The 17,775-nt window shown below is 45.9% G+C and overlaps 1 protein-coding gene across 1 annotated transcript in view; it reads left to right on the forward strand.

Annotated features, from left to right (window-relative positions):
• Positions 1–407: 407 nt before the first annotated feature.
• The window catches only part of CIMAP1D (CIMAP1 family member D), a 58,805-nt gene continuing 41,437 nt past the window's right edge, over positions 408–17,775 (forward strand). Inside the window, exons 1-3 of the mRNA XM_063457340.1 lie at positions 408–459; positions 3,530–3,640; positions 4,862–4,972. Of these exons, the coding sequence (XP_063313410.1) occupies positions 408–459; positions 3,530–3,640; positions 4,862–4,972 (274 nt within the window). The remainder of the gene's footprint in view (positions 460–3,529; positions 3,641–4,861; positions 4,973–17,775) is intronic.

Consider the following 17,775-nt stretch of genomic DNA (forward strand, 5'->3'; position numbering starts at 1 on the left):
AAACTGAAATAATAGAGGAGGTCATGCACCAGTAACTTGGATCCTGCACCAGAGGGGCTGGGGCTTTGTTTGGGAACTGGTGAGACAGCCTGAGGATAAGATTACACAGAAGAGAACATCTTCAGGTCACATTACAGTGATCCAAACAACAGGACACCCAGGACAGTAGTGTTACAATTATCTAATCAATAAGCTGTCTCCCTTATAGACACACCCTCATAATTACCTGTGCTTGATCCACAGAGCTACTACACAGCCTCATGTTTAAGACTGCATCTAATTTAGGCGTTTTTAAATTGTATTATGTTCTTTTCTTAAAACCACAAGTTATTTTTTTTATTCAGTCACAACATCATTATAAAGGGTGTGGGAAGTCATAAGTGTTTCTTGTCCCAACCTTGTGCAAGATGGGGGAACAAGCAGAGAAGAAAACACCTGCCATTGCAGCAAAGGAGACGGGTGAGTGGTGTGTATCTGCTATCTAAGAATCCTTGTACGCCAATGGCTAGCATCTTATGCCACTGACTTCTGGAGAATTTGGAATGCAGCAAAGATAGTCTGACAAGGTCCTCTTGCCTGATCAATCTGCCCTCTGTCCCTTGTCTTAGTTCTCTTTTCAATAATTATAAAGATAGTTTCTGAATATGATGACACAAAACACATACTTAATCTTATATAGTGAGGAGTCAATTGCTTTAATCTAGCAATTTCAAACCAGTCTAAAAGCAAATACTAGTAATTTAGAGGATCTCTGATTAGCTAAGTTGTGTAGAAGCCATGGCCGGCCCAAGGCATTGTGCTGCCTGGATCAAAGGATGAAATGCTGCATCCCCCAATCCCCAACAAAACACGCCCACATCCATTATGTTATGCAGTGTGTGTAGTGAATGCAGTGTCTGCGTAGTGGATGCAGTGTGTGCAGTGGCTGTGGATTGCATGCAATGTGTGTCTGTATAGTGGATGTAGCATGTGTGTGTTTTGTAATAGATGCAGTGTGTGGATAGCGGATGCAGAGCGTGTGTGTTATATAGTGGATGCCGTGTGTATGTATAGTGGATGCAATGTGTGTGTATGTGTGTATAGTGGATGCACCGTGTGTATATAGTGGATGCAGTGTGTGTGTGTATAGAGGATGCAGAAGGGAGGGGGTGACACAGTGAGGGAGGGGTGACAGGTGGCAGAGTGACTGAGGAGTGACTGAGGGAGGGACGGGGTGACACAGGTGACAGAGTGACTTAGGGAGGGAAGGGGTGAAACAGTGAGGGAGGGGGTGACAGGTGGCAGAGTGACTGGGGGGGTGACAGAGTGACTGAGGGAGTTGTTGACACAGTGAAGGAGGAGATGACAGGTGGCAGAGTGACTGAGGGAGGGGTTGACACAGTGAGGGAGGGGGTGACAGGTGGCAGAGTGACTGAGGGGGTGACACAGTGGGGTGGGGGTGACAGGTGGCAGAGTGACCGAGGGGGTAACAGGTGGCAGAGTGACTGAGGGAGGGAGGGGGTGACACAGTGGGGTGGGGTGACAAGTGGCAGAGTGACTGAAGGGGTGACACAATGGGGTGGGGGTGACACAGTGAGGGAGTGGGTGGCAAAGTGACTGAGGGAGGGGGTGACAGGTGGCAGAGTGACTGGGGGGGGGGTTGACAGAGTGACTGAGGGAGGGGTTGACACCGTGAGGGAGGGCATGACAGGTGGCAGAGTGAGGGAGTGGGTGACAGGTGGCAGAGTGACTGAGGGAGGGGTTGACACAGTGAGGGAGGGGGTGACAGGTAGCAGAGTGACTGAGGGGTTGACAGAGTGACGGAAGGGGCTGACACAGGTGACAGAGTGGGTGACAGGTGGCAGAGTGACTGAGGGAGGGAGGGGGTGGCAGAGTAAGGGAGGGGGTGGCAGAGTGATGGAAGGAGGGGGTGGCAGAGTTAAATATTTTTTTGCTTATTTATTGCAAATCACCAACCAAAATATACTTTTGTGATCATTAGGTTTTGCTCAAATGTAGATTTACAACACATGGTCTTGTATCTGCACGCTTATTCATCCATTTCTTCACACATTGTCTTCCACTAATCTCCCTTTCTGCAATGGCAGACAACATTCTGTGGTATGGTAACACTTTTCCAGCAGACTACTACAAGCAGGGCCGGCACGTCCATAGCCGGGGGTGGAGCCACGGCTCCAGATGGCACTCTGATATTTTGCCGCCCCTGACTTAGTGGCGGCTCTCTAATTAGGCATGTTAGGCGGCCGCCTAATTCGCCATAGGGCCGACTGTGTCAGGTCCTCGGTCCCTCACCGAGGACCCGACACTAGGAGGGGGCCCGGCGGCTTGCCCGGTATGCTACCGGGTGCGAGGCCCCTCCAATCTGCCCTGAGAGGCAGAGAGCCAGCACAGTCTGCAGCTCTGTCGGGTGTGTGCTGCAGACTGTGCTGTATCTCGGATCTCTGGCCAATCAGAGCATTGCCGCGGGTTACCACGGCAACGCTCTGACCTCTGGATATCGCAAGACACTGCACAGTCTGCAGCTCACACCCGGCGGACCACCAGGGATCAAAGACACTGGACCACCAGGGGAAAAAAATGAAGGTATTTAACCCCTTAAGGACACATGACATGTCTGACACGTCATGATTCCATTTTATTCCAGAAGTTTGGTCCTTAAGGGGTTAAAATACAATCCCCTCCCTCACTGTCACCCCCTCCTTCCCTCAGACACTCTGCCACCTGTCACCCCCTCCCTCATTGTGTCACCTCTCCCTCAGTCACTCTGACACCTGTCACTCCCTCCCTCATTGTGTCACCTCTCCCTCAGTCACTCTGACACCTGTCACTCCCTCCCTCCGTCACTTTGCCACCCCCTCATTCACTGTCACCCCCACCCAACGTCAATCTGCCATCCCCTCCCTTACTGTGTCACCCTTCCCTCCCTCAGTCACTCTACCAACTGTCACCCCCTCTCCATCACTGCCACCCCCTCCCTCTGTCACCCACTCCCTCACTCTGTCACCCCCTCTCAGTCACTCTACCACCCCCCCCCCCTCAGTCACTCTGCCATGTGTCATCCCTCCGTCCCTTAGTCACTCTGCCACCTGTGTCACCCTGTCCATCCCTCGGTCACTCTGCCACCTGTCACCCCTTCCCTCACTGTGTCACCCCCACCCCACTGTGTGACCCTCTCCCTCCTGCATCCACTATATACACACACACACACTGCATCAACTATACACACACGCTGCATCCACTGAACAGACACACAATGCATTCACTACACACACTGCATGTAATCCACAGCCACAGCAGCCACTATACAAATATAAAATCTGCATCCACTACACAGACACTGCATTCTCTACATACACTGCATAACATAATGGATGTAGGCGTGTTTTGCTTGGTGTGTTTTTTTGGGGTTGGGGAGCAGCATTTCATCCAGGCAGCACAATATCTTGGCCTGGCCCTGACTACAAGTCCCACTATTATGGCTCTGTAGCATTCACTAAGTTGACTCTTTGATCCATAAATCTAATTTTAGGTCCAGGTCCCGGTCGATATGGTCTCCCTCCCACTGTGGGATTTGTGGGCCATGACTACACAAAATACTCCAGCCCAGCATATTCTTTTCATGGTCGATCAAGTCATTCAGGTGAGATTTACTCTTGAACTACTAGTTTATTGAAATTAATAGTTATAGACAAAATTAAGTATTAGAACACTCATAATTTCCTCAGAATAATCATATTTTCAAATCTGTATGGACATGTAAACATTTGGAAATATTTTTTTTAAGTAAAAAAAAAAAAAAAAAAAAAAAAAGGGTATTTACATTTTTTGAGGTGTGTGAGTATGTTTATTTAACATCCCCGTGCAGGCCTAAACATGTCTTATTGGGTGGCTCAGTCTATGTTGCAAAAATATAATTAAAGTGACTCTCACTTTTTGAGGATTGTGGATTTTTTAGAGCCTCCTACAGCTAACATGCTTTCCTAAACTGTGGTGCCCAAAGGAGGGGAATAAGGTATATTTACCTGAAGCATTCCCTTCTCGCCACCATCTTCTGGCCTCTTTGTCTCCCTGACAGATGAAGACTCAGGTTACTGGTAAAAATGGTGGTCTGTGGAAGATCCCACAAAATCTCCTTGAGCATGCCTAATTGGGTGCCACAGACATTTCTTGCAGACGTGAGAAAATGCCTGTCCCCATAAGTTGGAAATGGCCAGATGCAGCAGGTATATGCAGTTTGACACTTTTTCCAAAAATTGGTGTGTCCTTACTCAGTAAACCCCACCTGCCTTGTAATATACTGTATGTATGTGAAACTCTGTAAAGATTCTGTCGTTTAAAAAAAATCAAAAGTAGCAATGCTACTTTAAACAAATTATTAAGAACAGATTATGAAAACAAAGACGATCATTGGTCCAGAAGGGATGGGTCTATTTGGCTGACTGCTTGCCCTCTGGGAAAAACCTTAAAAGTATATAATCCATTGATGGGTCTCTACAAACCTAATAACCTGGAGTGAGCCAATACCAGGTCAGTCCTATTCCATTATTCCATATGCAGAAAGTATAGGAAATCCAGGTAAACACTACAGTCAGAGCAATCTCACCATCTACCAATATGGGTAGGGTAAGGAGTTAAAAAGAATCAGGTTGTGTAACTCAGAATCTTCACCACAATGGTCTGATGCGGCAGGCTGTTCACATAATTGACAGGGGTACTCTGCATGTCCCCACATACCTTGTGCATCATGTCTTTTCCAAGCCTGCAAAGCAAACTATTTTATTAAAATATTTTGAAGATTATGAGGTAGAGTAGCAATAAAAAAAAATATTCCTGTTCACCTGGTTTCTTTCTTTTACCTCAGCTCAGCTTAACTCTAGTCCCGGCCCCTGCTATTATGTGGATCCTAATTTGACCCGTTATGGCCACAGTGCTGGGCCTGCTTATTCCATGCTGGCACGAGGAAGGTCTGCAGGTAAGTAAAACTGACGATCCTGTATATAGTATCTTGCCAGAAATTATAAAACCACTTAGACCATAGCTCTACCCACTTTGGAAGGCTTGCACCAGGGTCTTTGGGACAATACATGTAGTTGTAGAGCTTACTCTTGAGAAAGTAGTTTCCCAGCTTCATGCTGATTTCTTTAGGGAGAAGCACCATACAGTCATCCTTCTTGCATAGCTTACAATGCCATATTCTTACATGGCTAATTATCCTCTTCATGACATGATTTATTCAAAATCTATTCCATTGTAACATACATAATATGTAATAGGTCATTAACCTCTTAAGGATGGAAATAATTGTTCTGGGCCAAAACAAATCTAGAATTTCTGCTAAATGTTTGTTCCACCATAATTTAAGGGTTTATTTTTAAGTGCCTCCATCCATACATTACACATATTGGTCTTTCAAAGGACTCTATAGTGCCAGGAAAACAAACCTGTTTTCCTGGCACTATAGGCTGCTGTAGTGCCCCTCCCTTGCGCGGCAATAAAAGGCTTACAAACCCCTTCAGTCACTTACCTGAATCCAGTGCTGATGTCCCTCGGCGCTGGGTCAGGCTTCCCCGACACTTCTCCACTTTCAACGTCAGCCGGCGGGGGATGCGCATGCGCCGCAATGACTGCACTCGTATTAGGATTTCCCCCGAGGAAAGAATAATTTAATGCTTTCCTCTGGGGAACAATCTGATGCTGGAGGTCCTCATGCAGAGCGTGAGGATGTCCAGTGTCAGATAAAGGTCCTTTTCAATTCCGGAAGTCCTTCTACTTGCTGTCTGGTAGACAGCTACTAGAGGTGGAGTCAACCCTCAGAGGTAATTATTGCAGTTTCTCAGAACTGCAATAATTACCACTGTAGGGTTAAGGGACATGGGACAATGCACCCAGACCACTTCAATGAGCTGAAGTGGTCTGGGTCGCTACGGTGTCCCTTTAAAGGAGAAACAGGGCTTTTTTTTTATTATTCTATTTGTATACCTAACCCAACTTTAAGTGTGAAAGAAATGTTAAAAATTTAAAAAAAATGCATTTTCACATTTTTGCTTTTAAGAATTTTTACACATCCAGTGCAGCTAAATAAAAATAATTCACAATAGATTTTCATATTGGTCCTGATTGTTAAATGCCTCATATGTACAGGATCTAAATACATTTTTGGTTGTTAACACTTAGCCTATACCAACTACTTCCACTGCCCACTGCTATACCCACCCTACCCTTAGGCGTGCAGTAATGCTAAACATACACTTACCCTAACCTTAACCCTACACTACCCCTAATCCTAAAACAACATTAACCCTAAACATAAACAGGATTACACTAACCCTTACCTTACCCTAACAAATCTAACCATACCCCTAAAGAAATCATCTGCTAATATAACTTCTGATATCAGCATATGGGTTTCCTATTTAAAACAGTAGAGAGTGCTCTGTGACTGCCATCTATTGGCTGTTTCAGCATTACAGGGATATTTCTCTCTTGCAACTGCAGTAATTAGCATTTGGTGTGTTCTCTTCAGTGCAAGCAGTGCAAGGATCCTGAGGGAGCCTCCATAGACCATGCCTCCCATTAGTGATGGCCTGGGGAAAAAAATAAAACTTTGCAAAGGTACATCCACCTTTTGCCAAGATTTTGCAGGCTTAGGAAAATACATAAGACAAAGCATTCCCTACTTTGTCTAAGGTGTTTTAGAAAAAAATAGAAGGAAAAAGAAAAGAAAAACTGAAAGATAAATCAAAAGAAAAGAAGGAATTCAGGTAAGGCGTGTATGCCATGACAGAGTCCGATTAAGAGACAAGCCAAACAAAGAATATGGTAATATACACTCAAAAGCAAATTACAAGCAGGACTTGATTCAATTATTATTTTTTTAAATTCTTTATTTTTGTCGTGCGTAGATGAGCATACAAGCAAAACAGTAACATGTCAGCAATGAGGTACATTAAACAGTGATGCAATAACAGGGTATTTACATATTAAGAGTCACTTTTTTTGTACATAGTTAGACGTACAATAATCTGAGTAAGAGAGACATATTTATTTAGTATGTTAAACACAAGTTAGGTATCACATTGATTTTGACTATGCCAGGTCTAGGGCAAATTTGAAACAGGATAGTCAGGCAACTATTATTCAGCTGGTACAGCACCTAAAATCAGGAAGAATGCTCTATGGGATGTACAGAAAAATAAAATGAAAGATAGCTGAGCATAGTTAACTATACAACAAGATCGCCTCTGGGACTCACACTGGGTCACCTTCTCAAGCAGTGGGTCTGTTAGGCATGAGCCTACTCAAATAGTCAGCAGGCATAGACAGGTATCTGGTAGTCCATTAGGGAGCACAGCTTGGCGGTGTGGAATCATGGCATTACTACACCTCCAGAGTTGCATAAAGATCATCTGCTCCACCTCACGAACTTGAGGGTTAACATACAAAGTTGAGGTCCTCAACCTCTAACTGCGTCTAGTGTTTCTCTGCTGCCATGGCAAATGGAGTGAGGAGCTCCGTTGGAGTGGCAGGTGTACTGTGGTGGTCTGCTGTTGCGGTTGATAAAGTGTGGTTCTCCACCGTCTTGGCTGACGGACCATAGCCCTCCACTGATATGGCAGATGGCATGCGGATCTCTGCCATTGTGGTAGATGGAGAGGGGTCAGGCCCCAGTTGTTCCGCATCTTGGGTGGGTGTACAGGCAGAGGAGGAGGACTGAGGCAGTCACCAAGCGCCTCTCCCGCCGGGGCCTGTGTCAGGTCTGTGTCAGGTTCTGTGCCATCAGGGAAGGCTTCTCCACCATCTTGAGAAGCTTAGTTAGTGTTTTGTCTATCAGAGAGCAGGATAACCCCCACCGGTCCAAGGGGTGGTAGAAGTAGGAGAGAAGGTGGCCCGCACGGCAATCTTGAGAGCGGGGAAGACGGCCGGCCTTCAATAGCACAGTAGCTTGCAGTCCTCAGTAAGTTTCCACAGGCTCCCGAGTTAGGTTTCGTGGGTACACCACAGCTCCCCCAATTCAGGTTGCATGGAATCGCCCCAATTTTATTGCGGTGGCTGAAGACATTCCCCAAAATTCAGTAACCCAAGCGCCACCTAACCCAGTACAGGTCTGATGAGCACGAAGCTCAGGCTCCGCCTCCCTTAACTCAATTTTTGTAACAAAAAAATAGTGAAAAAAAAAAGTTAAAAGGGAAAGAAAGTGTTACCCACCTGCTGCAAGGTGACACTTTAGGAAACCAGCACCGCATTGCAGTACACCAGAAACTGAAAGTTCCCTGTTACAATATCACATTGTATCAATCCAAAACATGCTGCGCATACGTTTAAAAGACAAACTTTTATTAAGGATCACCTAAAATACAATGTTTTGGCCCAACAGGCCCTAATATATAATTAAAGAGATTCTATAGGCATCAAAACAACTCCAGCCTAACCAAGCAGTTTGGCTGTATAGGTCATGCCCCTGCAGTCTCACGGTTTATTTCTCTGCCATTTTGCAGTTAAATCAATTTTGTTTCTGTCCAAGCATCCCTAGCCACACTTTCTCTGGCTGTGGCTCACACAACCTTCTAACAAAATGTGTAATTTTCAAACAGACTGGGTACCTCCGCCAAACACGCTTCCTAGTAATCCCGAGAACCATAAGCACTGCACCGGACACCATAAGCACTGTAGCCCCTTAGCCACTGCAGCTTGCCTGGGGTCTCGCCTTCTCTGCCCACCCTGGACCCAAGTCCTGGATCCAGCTCCCAGTGGGTAGGCCTCTCCTCCAGAGAGTATAGCAATCAATAGAGAAGTATAGCTGTTCCCGCCAGAAATAAGCCGAGGCTTAATGCTGGGAAGTCATCTTTTATTCAGGGCCACACACAGCCTTTTATGCACAAGCCTATGAAAGGGGTTTCTTACACAAAATCACAGGGTAATCCCTCCCCTGTGCCTGAGAGGAACTGTATTAACTCAATTATCTCCAAGTACAGAAAAACACACAATTTACAAACACCCCAAAAGTACCCCTAAAATACATAAAACCCCCACAAAAGTTACATCCCTGGAAATCCCCGATCTGGGTGACCAACATATCCAAAAATCACCCAGATCGGTTCAGGGGTTTGGGTTTTCCATGGAAGTCACTTTTTGGCCGACCACACACATGGCTTCTGCCCAAAATAGTTCCATGAGAAAAGTGGTAAAGGTCGTTCTAAACTCAGGACAAAATGTATAAACTATATAGCGCTGGTGTTTTTTGGCGGTTGTAGATGCGTAACAGATTTTGGTGTTAGAAAAGGTGTGTTTTAAAAAATTTTCATCATATTTTAGAATTGTTTTTATAGTAAATTATATGATATGATGAAAATAATGGTATCTTTAGAAACACCATTTAATGGCTAGAAAAACTGTATGTAATATGTGTGGGTACAGTAAATGAGTAAGAGGAAAATTACAGTTAAACACAAACACTGCAGAAATGTAAAAAGAGCCCTGGTCCTTAACAGTATGAAAATTGAAAACGGTCTAGTCACTAAGGGGTTAACAGGGTCTTTGCAGGGCACATAGTCTTTGGGCAGGAGGCTAGCCTGCAGGCCCTTTCAGGAACATGTGGCAGAGACATTTCTGCCACATTAATTTTTATTTTTTTATTTTTTATTCTCTCTTTATTCACAATCCTGCTGTGTTAACAATAACACCATATCACTTATGTATTCAATGTACAATCAACAACAATAAAATATGGCAAGTATTTAGGTAGCAGAGTACAGAGGACTGTGGATTTTTTTTTTTTGTTGTATAATGAAGTATAGTAGAAAAAACAATAATTAAATATAGTAGAATAAACAATTATTAAACGGTACTGCAACCTTCACCCAATAGTTATGTTAGGAGTAACGTACGTGCTAATTTGGAGGAGAAGTTCGTAGAGGCCGCTAATACTATGATGATATGCTCTGGAAGGGACTAATGGCAGTAAATAGATTCAAGTGGCTAGAACCCCTTTAGTTGGATATGGCAAGATATAACATTATGATTCGCTCATAAAGGGGGGGACAGGAGCACATATATCATGTAGCTCATTCTGATGAGAACATTAAAATGAGGAGTGAAAATTCATGTTGAAAGGGAACACCCGACAGGATATGAGTGGTAAACTATGCAGACATAAGAAAAGGAGAAACGATCTGTAGAAACAAAAAAAACAACTGAACAGGTTATACAGAGGCTGTCTGTTTGATCGCGGTCTATTCAGGGCACCAGGCTGGATGATGGGTCCCCCAGGTGGGCTGCAGGGATGAATGGGCAAACCATCTCCGGGTCCCAGATATTGGAGGTCGAGGGTGTCTGCTTAGGTGACGCTTTTTCAGCCAGCTTGGAGAGCCCCAGTTTCTGTAGCGTTTCACTGATCTCAAGTCGCCTGAGTCTCTTGGTATAATTAGGCTCCTGGGCATACCCCAGCGGTACGGCTTCTTGTGGGCCAAGAGTTCTGTAGTTAAAGCGGCACTGTCATGCCGAATCCCGTTTTTTTTTTAACCCCCCTCCCGCCTCCACTACATCCAATTGACCCCCTAGTCACCCCCAAATGCCCCTAAGCCCCCCAGATTACCTATTTTTAAATCTGTATCTTCTGCCCCGATCTTTATTCAGGGCGCCGCCATCTTTGTGTGGGTAGGTGAAGTCCCTGTGGGACACGTCATCTACCCACACTACACAGACTGTGAGATTCCCGCACATGCCCAGTGAAACATCTGGACATGCGAACGGGAATTTCATCTATTCATTCATTCATTCATCAGACAGACGAATGAATGAATAGAAAAAAAATCAGACGAACAAACTAACACTGAGTATCAGTGTTCGTTTGTTCGATCAGTTTATTACAAGGAGGGAGCTACCGACGTGCAGCTCCCTCCTTGTAATATGTAAAGACAGAAGCGGTGGGGAGCTGTGCTCCCCACCACTTCATAAGCCCCCCAGGTCCCCCCCTCACTCTATGGGGGTCAATATGACCCCCATAATAGCACAAGGGAGATTAAAATCTCCCCAATGCCCCTACTCGCTATACCGCGAGTAGGGGCATGTCCACTAAACAGTGAGCAGCCTGTGGCTGCTCACTGTAAAAACATAAATGGTAATAAGGGGGGGGGGGGGGGGGGACCTACAGTCCTCCCCCCTGGCCCCCACTCCTGCGTGGTGGGTGGGGGGACCTACTGTCCTCCCCCCCCGGCCCCCACCCTTGCGCGGTGGGTGGGGGCACTAATAAAATAATAAGGGGGGGGGACCTACTGTCCTCCCCTCGGCCCCCACTCCTGCGTGGTGGGTGGGGGGGACCTACTGTCCTCCCCCCCCGGCCCCCACCCTTGCGCGGTGGGTGGGGGCCCTAATAAAATAATAAGGGGGGGGGGGACCTACTGTCCTCCCCCCTGGCCCCCACCCCTGAGCGCTGGGTGGGGGCCCTAAATAAAGATATGGGGGGGACCTACTGTCCTCCCCCCTGGCCCCCACCCCTGAGCGGTGGGTGGGGGCCCTAAATGACCCCCCCAATCAAGGTGACTAGGGGTCCCAAGCCCCTAGTCACCCCCCCCCCCCCACCCCAAAACATTCTAACCCCTACCTACCCCCCTCACCCTAAAAATAGTGAGGGGGGAATAAAATAACTAACCTGTAAAAAAAATTAATTAAACTTACCATTTGACGTCTTCTTTTTTCTAAATTCTTCTTTCTTCAGCCCCCAAAAAGGCCAAATAAAAATCCATCATACTCGTCGCACTTTAAAAAAAAAAAAAACCGAGCGCAAAAAAAAAATTAATCCATGTTCACCCATGGAGGGCACGCCGCGTACTGAGCTCCGCAGGGCGGGTCAAGGCTTATATAGCCTTGCCCCGCCCTGCAATTAGGCTTAGAACACACTGATTGGTTGGTTTAAGCCAATCAGAGTGCTCTGTCATTTTACAAGCGTGGGAAAATTCCAAAGAACTTTCCCACGCTTGTAAAATGACAGAGCACTGTGATTGGATGGCTTGAAATCCATCCTATCACAGTGCTCTGTGTCATTTTACAAGCTTGGGAAAGTTCTTTGGAATTTTCCCACGCTGTGTAAAATGACACAGAGCACTCTGATTGGCTTAAACCAACCAATCAGTGTGTTCTAAGCCTAATTGCAGGGCGGGGCAAGGCTATATAAGCCTTGACCCGCCCTGCGGAGCTCAGTACGCGGCGTGCCCTCAAAGGGTGAACATGGATTCATTTTTTTTTTGCGCTCGGTTTTTTTTTTTTTTAAAGTGCGACGAGTATGATGGATTTTTATTTGGCCTTTTTGGGGGCTGAAGAAAGAAGAATTTAGAAAAAAGAAGACGTCAAATGGTAAGTTTAATTATTTTTTTTACAGGTTAGTTATTTTATTCCCCCCTCACTATTTTTAGGGTGAGGGGGGTAGGTAGGGGATAGAATGTTTTGGGTGGGGGGGGGTGACTAGGGGCTTGGGACCCCTAGTCACCTTGATGGGGGGGGGGGTTCATTTAGGGCCCCCACCCACCGCTCAGGGGTGGGGGCCAGGGGGGGGAGGACAGTAGGTCCCCCCCCTTATTATTTTATTAGGGCCCCCACCCACCGCGCAGGGGTGGGGGCCAGGGGGGAGGACAGTAGGTCCCCCCCATCTTTAACCCCCGCGCACAGGCTGCTCACTGCTTACTAGACATGCCCCTACTCGCGGTATAGCGAGTAGGGGCATATTATTTACCAATACTAAGTAATCTTTACTTAGTATTAGTACATTTGGCTTCAAGACCAATTCAGGTCTTTCAGCCTTTTAGTAGATAGCTCCCTGATACCGTGGGAATTAGGGAGTTATCTACTAAGCGGCTGCAAGATGCAGCCACAGCAATGAATAGGATCGGAGTTTCATTCATTAGAATGAAATTCCGATCCGAACAAAGTACCGAATTGCATCCTAACACCAATGGAGAAACTCTTCTCATTCTGTTAGGATGCAATTCGGCAGTTTTGCCGGCGTTCTGTCTAAGTGACAGGACTTTCGGCAATACTGACAGGAAGTATTGTGGGAACTGGGAGGAAAGCTAGGGATCATGGGAAAATTGCTCTGACCAGCGGAAATGAAGCACACTTTGCTCCTCCGCTGGTCAGAGCTGGTCAAGCGGAGGAATCCTCCATAGGGCAAAGAGTCCCTACTTTGTCTTATAATTTTAAAGAAAACTAAAGAAGACAGGAAGAAAAGAATAACAGATCCCGAGAGAGGCGGAGAAGAGGAAGAGATTGAGGAAAGGTAAGTTCGGCATGACAGTGCCGCTTTAAGGGTCGAAGTGAGCGTCTCCATTCCATGGTGGCTCTGGTTAGGTCAGGAAAGAACGTTAATGAGTGTTCCTCAAAATTAAAGGGTGACCTGTTGCAGGTTGCTGCCATGAAGGCTAGGCGATCCTGGCTTTGCTGAAAGCAAACTATAATGTACCTGCTTGTTCTTTGAGTTCCTGTAGCTGGTTTGGGGATTTTGTACCATCCATCCAGAGGCATTGACTTGGCTCGTTTTGCAGAAAATAGGACAGTGATCAGTCTGCGGAACAAGTGAGGGAATTCAGTAGGCTCAAAGTTGTCAGGTAGGCTGCGTATTTTGATGTTTTTCCAGCGCCTCTTGTCCTCCATGGACTCCAGGCGATCTTGGGCCTGTGTCTAACTGCGTTGTAGGTTCAGAAGCTGGTTTTCCAGAGATTTTATGCGGGTTTCGTGGTCAGCGGTATTCGGCTGTGTTGTGTAACTGTGCTGACACCCCGAATATTTCTTCCCGGTACTGTCTGATATTGGCTGCTATATTGCGGCGCAGCTCGCCCAGGAGACCTCTCAGCATGTCCTAGGTAACTGGAGGCTTCCCTACCCGTTTGGGAGGTGAGTACCTGGTGGGTCTGGTGGGTACACAGAGGTCGTATTCCACTTCATCAGCTAAGGATGCCCGCAAGAGTCCATGAGGTTAGCGGCCTTCTCGGAAGTTCGCCGATGTCGGCGGTGGATGGGGGTCTGTCCATCTTGTATTTTTTGCTGCGGCGCCCCATGTCTTCAGAGAGATATACATTGAATTCCAGCACCATTAGCTGTGATAAATCCTGTGTTTTTTTGCCTATTTCTGTGTGTTTCGCTTGGAGCGTGTGGGAGATGCGTCCTTTCAGTATGGCTGCTAACGCCGCCCCCTCAGTTTATACGTTTTTATCTCCTCCTCTGTAAGTTTAACTTTAATCACACACAGGAGGCTACTGCAGGGTATAGAAGGATATTAATAGAGGAGGGAATACAAAAAAAAAATCTAAGTTTAAACATTAGATCGTTTTGGAAGGCTCTGCAATTCACATGCAGGAAGGTATGACAAGGCTGCATAAATAAAGTGTTTAACTCATAATTGGCTGTGAGGCATGATCACCAAACCTGGTTCATTAAGCTAAAGTTGTTTTAGTGCCTATAGTGTCTATTTAAGGCAATTGGCACAAACATTGTCTTAAGTGGTTATGTGAAACTGAATAAAGCTCACTTTTTTTAACCTCTTAATATGTTCGTGACCACTCATTTTTGGCACTCTTGCCACAATTTCCCCCTTACAGTTTAAATGCATCCATACATATTATATATAACTTTTTAAAATGAGAAATAGGGATTTATTTTGACACTCTATACTTGATACCATATATTTATATATACCATATATAACCGTTACTTAGCACTTTGTCTTGATAAATCCGTTGGGACTGAAACGTCGATGTTCAAACTGTGCTGAATAAAAGCATCAACTGTATCTTTTCAAAAGACCGCAGAGTGTAATCGTCTTCATTTCTATATTATGGCTGGAGTTGGCACCGGGGCATATTAAAGACCAGGGAACTTGAGTGCGGAGGTATTCACCTATCGGCCCAACTCATAGCTAGAGTCTCGCTCCAACCTCTACAGGTTATTAGATAGGGCCTCACCTGTCTCGACCACTCATTTAAATCTTTTACTTGTCACTGAGAGGCCAACATTCGCGCCACTTCTTTCGGCGGCGTCAGTCCCTCGGCCAAAATCACAGCTTTTCTGAGCTACTTAGCATTTAGCAAGGCCTCACCTTCCCCTTGTAAAGCTAATTTCTTCGCCATTCGGCACTTAGCAAGCTGAGGGTTGATACAGGGCTACACTCTCATTGAGATGCCCATTACATGTACTCATTGTTTATTCATCATAGTATGTCTCTCACCACAAAACTAGAAAAGGTTATTTCATTCCCAAATACCCCGCCAGACCCTCCACCCCAGCTAGTCCATTGTACTCTGGTCAAGTACCAAGATACCACTATCAGTTCCTAATTGCTGCCGAACTCATGCATAAAGACTTACCGTTCTCAGCAACAGTACTGAAGCCGAGCTGTAAAGTTTTATGATTGTCAACTCTGAGCTCCCCAGCCGGGTATCTGTGCCCGTGCAAATATACCCAGACAACATGGCAGAGATGCATGCTATGATGACATCCATCCTTTCATCATAATTATGTTCTATGATAGTCTGGAGAATTAGAGTCTCCTAACTCAAGAGTTCCTATTGGTGCATATTGGTAGGCAAAGACATCAATTTGGTTTCCTCGTAGATTGCCTGATTTCACTAATTCATTCCAAAGTAGTTCCCTGCAACATGCCACAGTAGACATCTCTGTGGCATTTGCACGGTATTAAATGGATGGGGCATTTTATTTGCCACCCATCTCATGTCTGGGATCATCCCTAAACTATGCAATGTATTTGTGGTAACCATCTCATGGCTGCTATTGACTCTGACTGCTATACAACGATACATTGACATTGATACATTGACATTTCTGACTGTTGAGGAACCTATTTCTAAACTCTAGACTCATTCACAAGCCCATGGCGCCGTTTCATCCTGGGTATTCCGCTACCCCAAGATATACCATAGGCCTATACCTGTAATCTTACTAGACGTACATCTTGACTTATTGTCAATACAGCCCTGCCCCCCACAGACAGTGTCCAGCGTATCAGGGAAGACGGAGTCATTCATCGGCAAAGGTTCATTCCCCTATTGACCAACTATTGCCCTGTTATTTTAGACTGGGTTTGCAGCCATTATCAAGTACAACTGGTTATGTGACACCTTGAGAGTTGTGTATGCAAGATTGACAGACTTCCTCGAATCCAACTCTCCTCTTGACCCGCTTCAGTCTGCATTCCGCGCTCGTCACTCTGTTGAAACAGATGTGACCAAAGTATCCAACGATTTAATCATTGCTAAATCTAACAGTATTACTCTACCCTAATTCTCCTTTGACACTGTTGATCATCAACAGCTTCTTCTCATTCTCCGTAATCTCGGTCTACGAGACACTGCTCTCTATTGGTGCTCCTCCTACCTGTCCCAGCACTTTTTCAGTGTTTCTTTCTGTGGCTCTGCCTCTTCTCCCCAACCCCTCTAGCATGTAAGCTCAGGGAGCAGGCCATCAACCCCTCTGTTCCTGTGTGTCCATTTGTTTGGTTACAATTACGTGTCTGTTAGTCCACCCATTGTACAGCACTACGGAATTTGCTGGCACTACATAAATAATAAAATAATAATAATACTATCAACAATAAATGGTGCCAGGTCAACATACTAGACCAATTGTCCGACACCAACAGGACTACACAGGCATACGCTCTCTTTTAAGGTTACAGGGTAACCAGCCACTACATCAAATTCATCCTGCATGACAGGGCACAATTCATAAAACTCTGATACGACCCTTCAACATATTAAGGTCATTCTTTTAGCATAAGCACTGCTTCTGCAGCCTTTAGTAAACACCCCAGCGCACATCATAAACTGTTACATTGGAATTGTCTGCATACACCAGATATCACTCCAACGGAGAGAGGGAACTGAGACAAGCATTTAAAGTACTGGTTATGTAATATCAACACATACTAAGGATTAAACTTAAAGTGACACTCCAGGCACCCAGACCACTTCTGCTCATTGGAGTGGTCTGGGTGCCAACTCCCACTACCCTTAACCCTGCAAGTGTAATTATTGCAGTTTTTCATTAACTCCACCTCTAGTGGCTGTCTAATAGACAGCCACTAGAGGTCACTTCCTAGTTTCTAGCACAGGTTTCCTGTGCTAGAGCATCGCTGGACGTCCTCACGCTGTGTGAGGACCTCCAGCGTCGCTCAAAACCCCATAGGAAAGCATTGAAATGATTTTTCAATGCTTTCCTATGGGGGAGACGTAATGCGCATGCGCGGCATTTCCGCGCATGCGCATTAGGTCCCCTCGGCCGGTGGGCGAGATCAGTCTCGCCCACCGGCCGACGTAATCACAAGGAGGAGCGTCGCGGAGGCGGAGACAGCGGCGAGGGACATCGCCGCTGTCCCAGGTAAGTCACTGAAGGGGTTTTCACCCCTTCAGTAACCGGGGATTGGGAGGGAGAGGGACCCTCCAGTGCCAGAAAAACGGATCGTTTTTCTGGCACTGGAGTTTCCCCTTTAACTTTTTGCCCTCTTTTACAGGCCTACCCAAACGGTTTCGGCACACCACAACCGACTTATATCACTACTATAACTCGGCGTATTGCCCCCTGACTACAAATGGAAAGGCGGAGCCTGTAGTTGTGGGAGGGGTTTATTTGGCCTATAAATTCACAGGCCTCCCCTTTCTCTGGGCTGACCTCCTGGTTCAACCCACCCACCGCACCCTTTATTAAGCATTCACTTAGTGGGCCCTATTGTATACCAGTACTATAACTCGGCTTATTGTCCCCGACTACAAATTA

Source organism: Pelobates fuscus, chromosome 5 (assembly GCF_036172605.1).
Source record: "Pelobates fuscus isolate aPelFus1 chromosome 5, aPelFus1.pri, whole genome shotgun sequence".
In the NCBI taxonomy this organism is placed as follows: domain Eukaryota; kingdom Metazoa; phylum Chordata; class Amphibia; order Anura; family Pelobatidae; genus Pelobates; species Pelobates fuscus.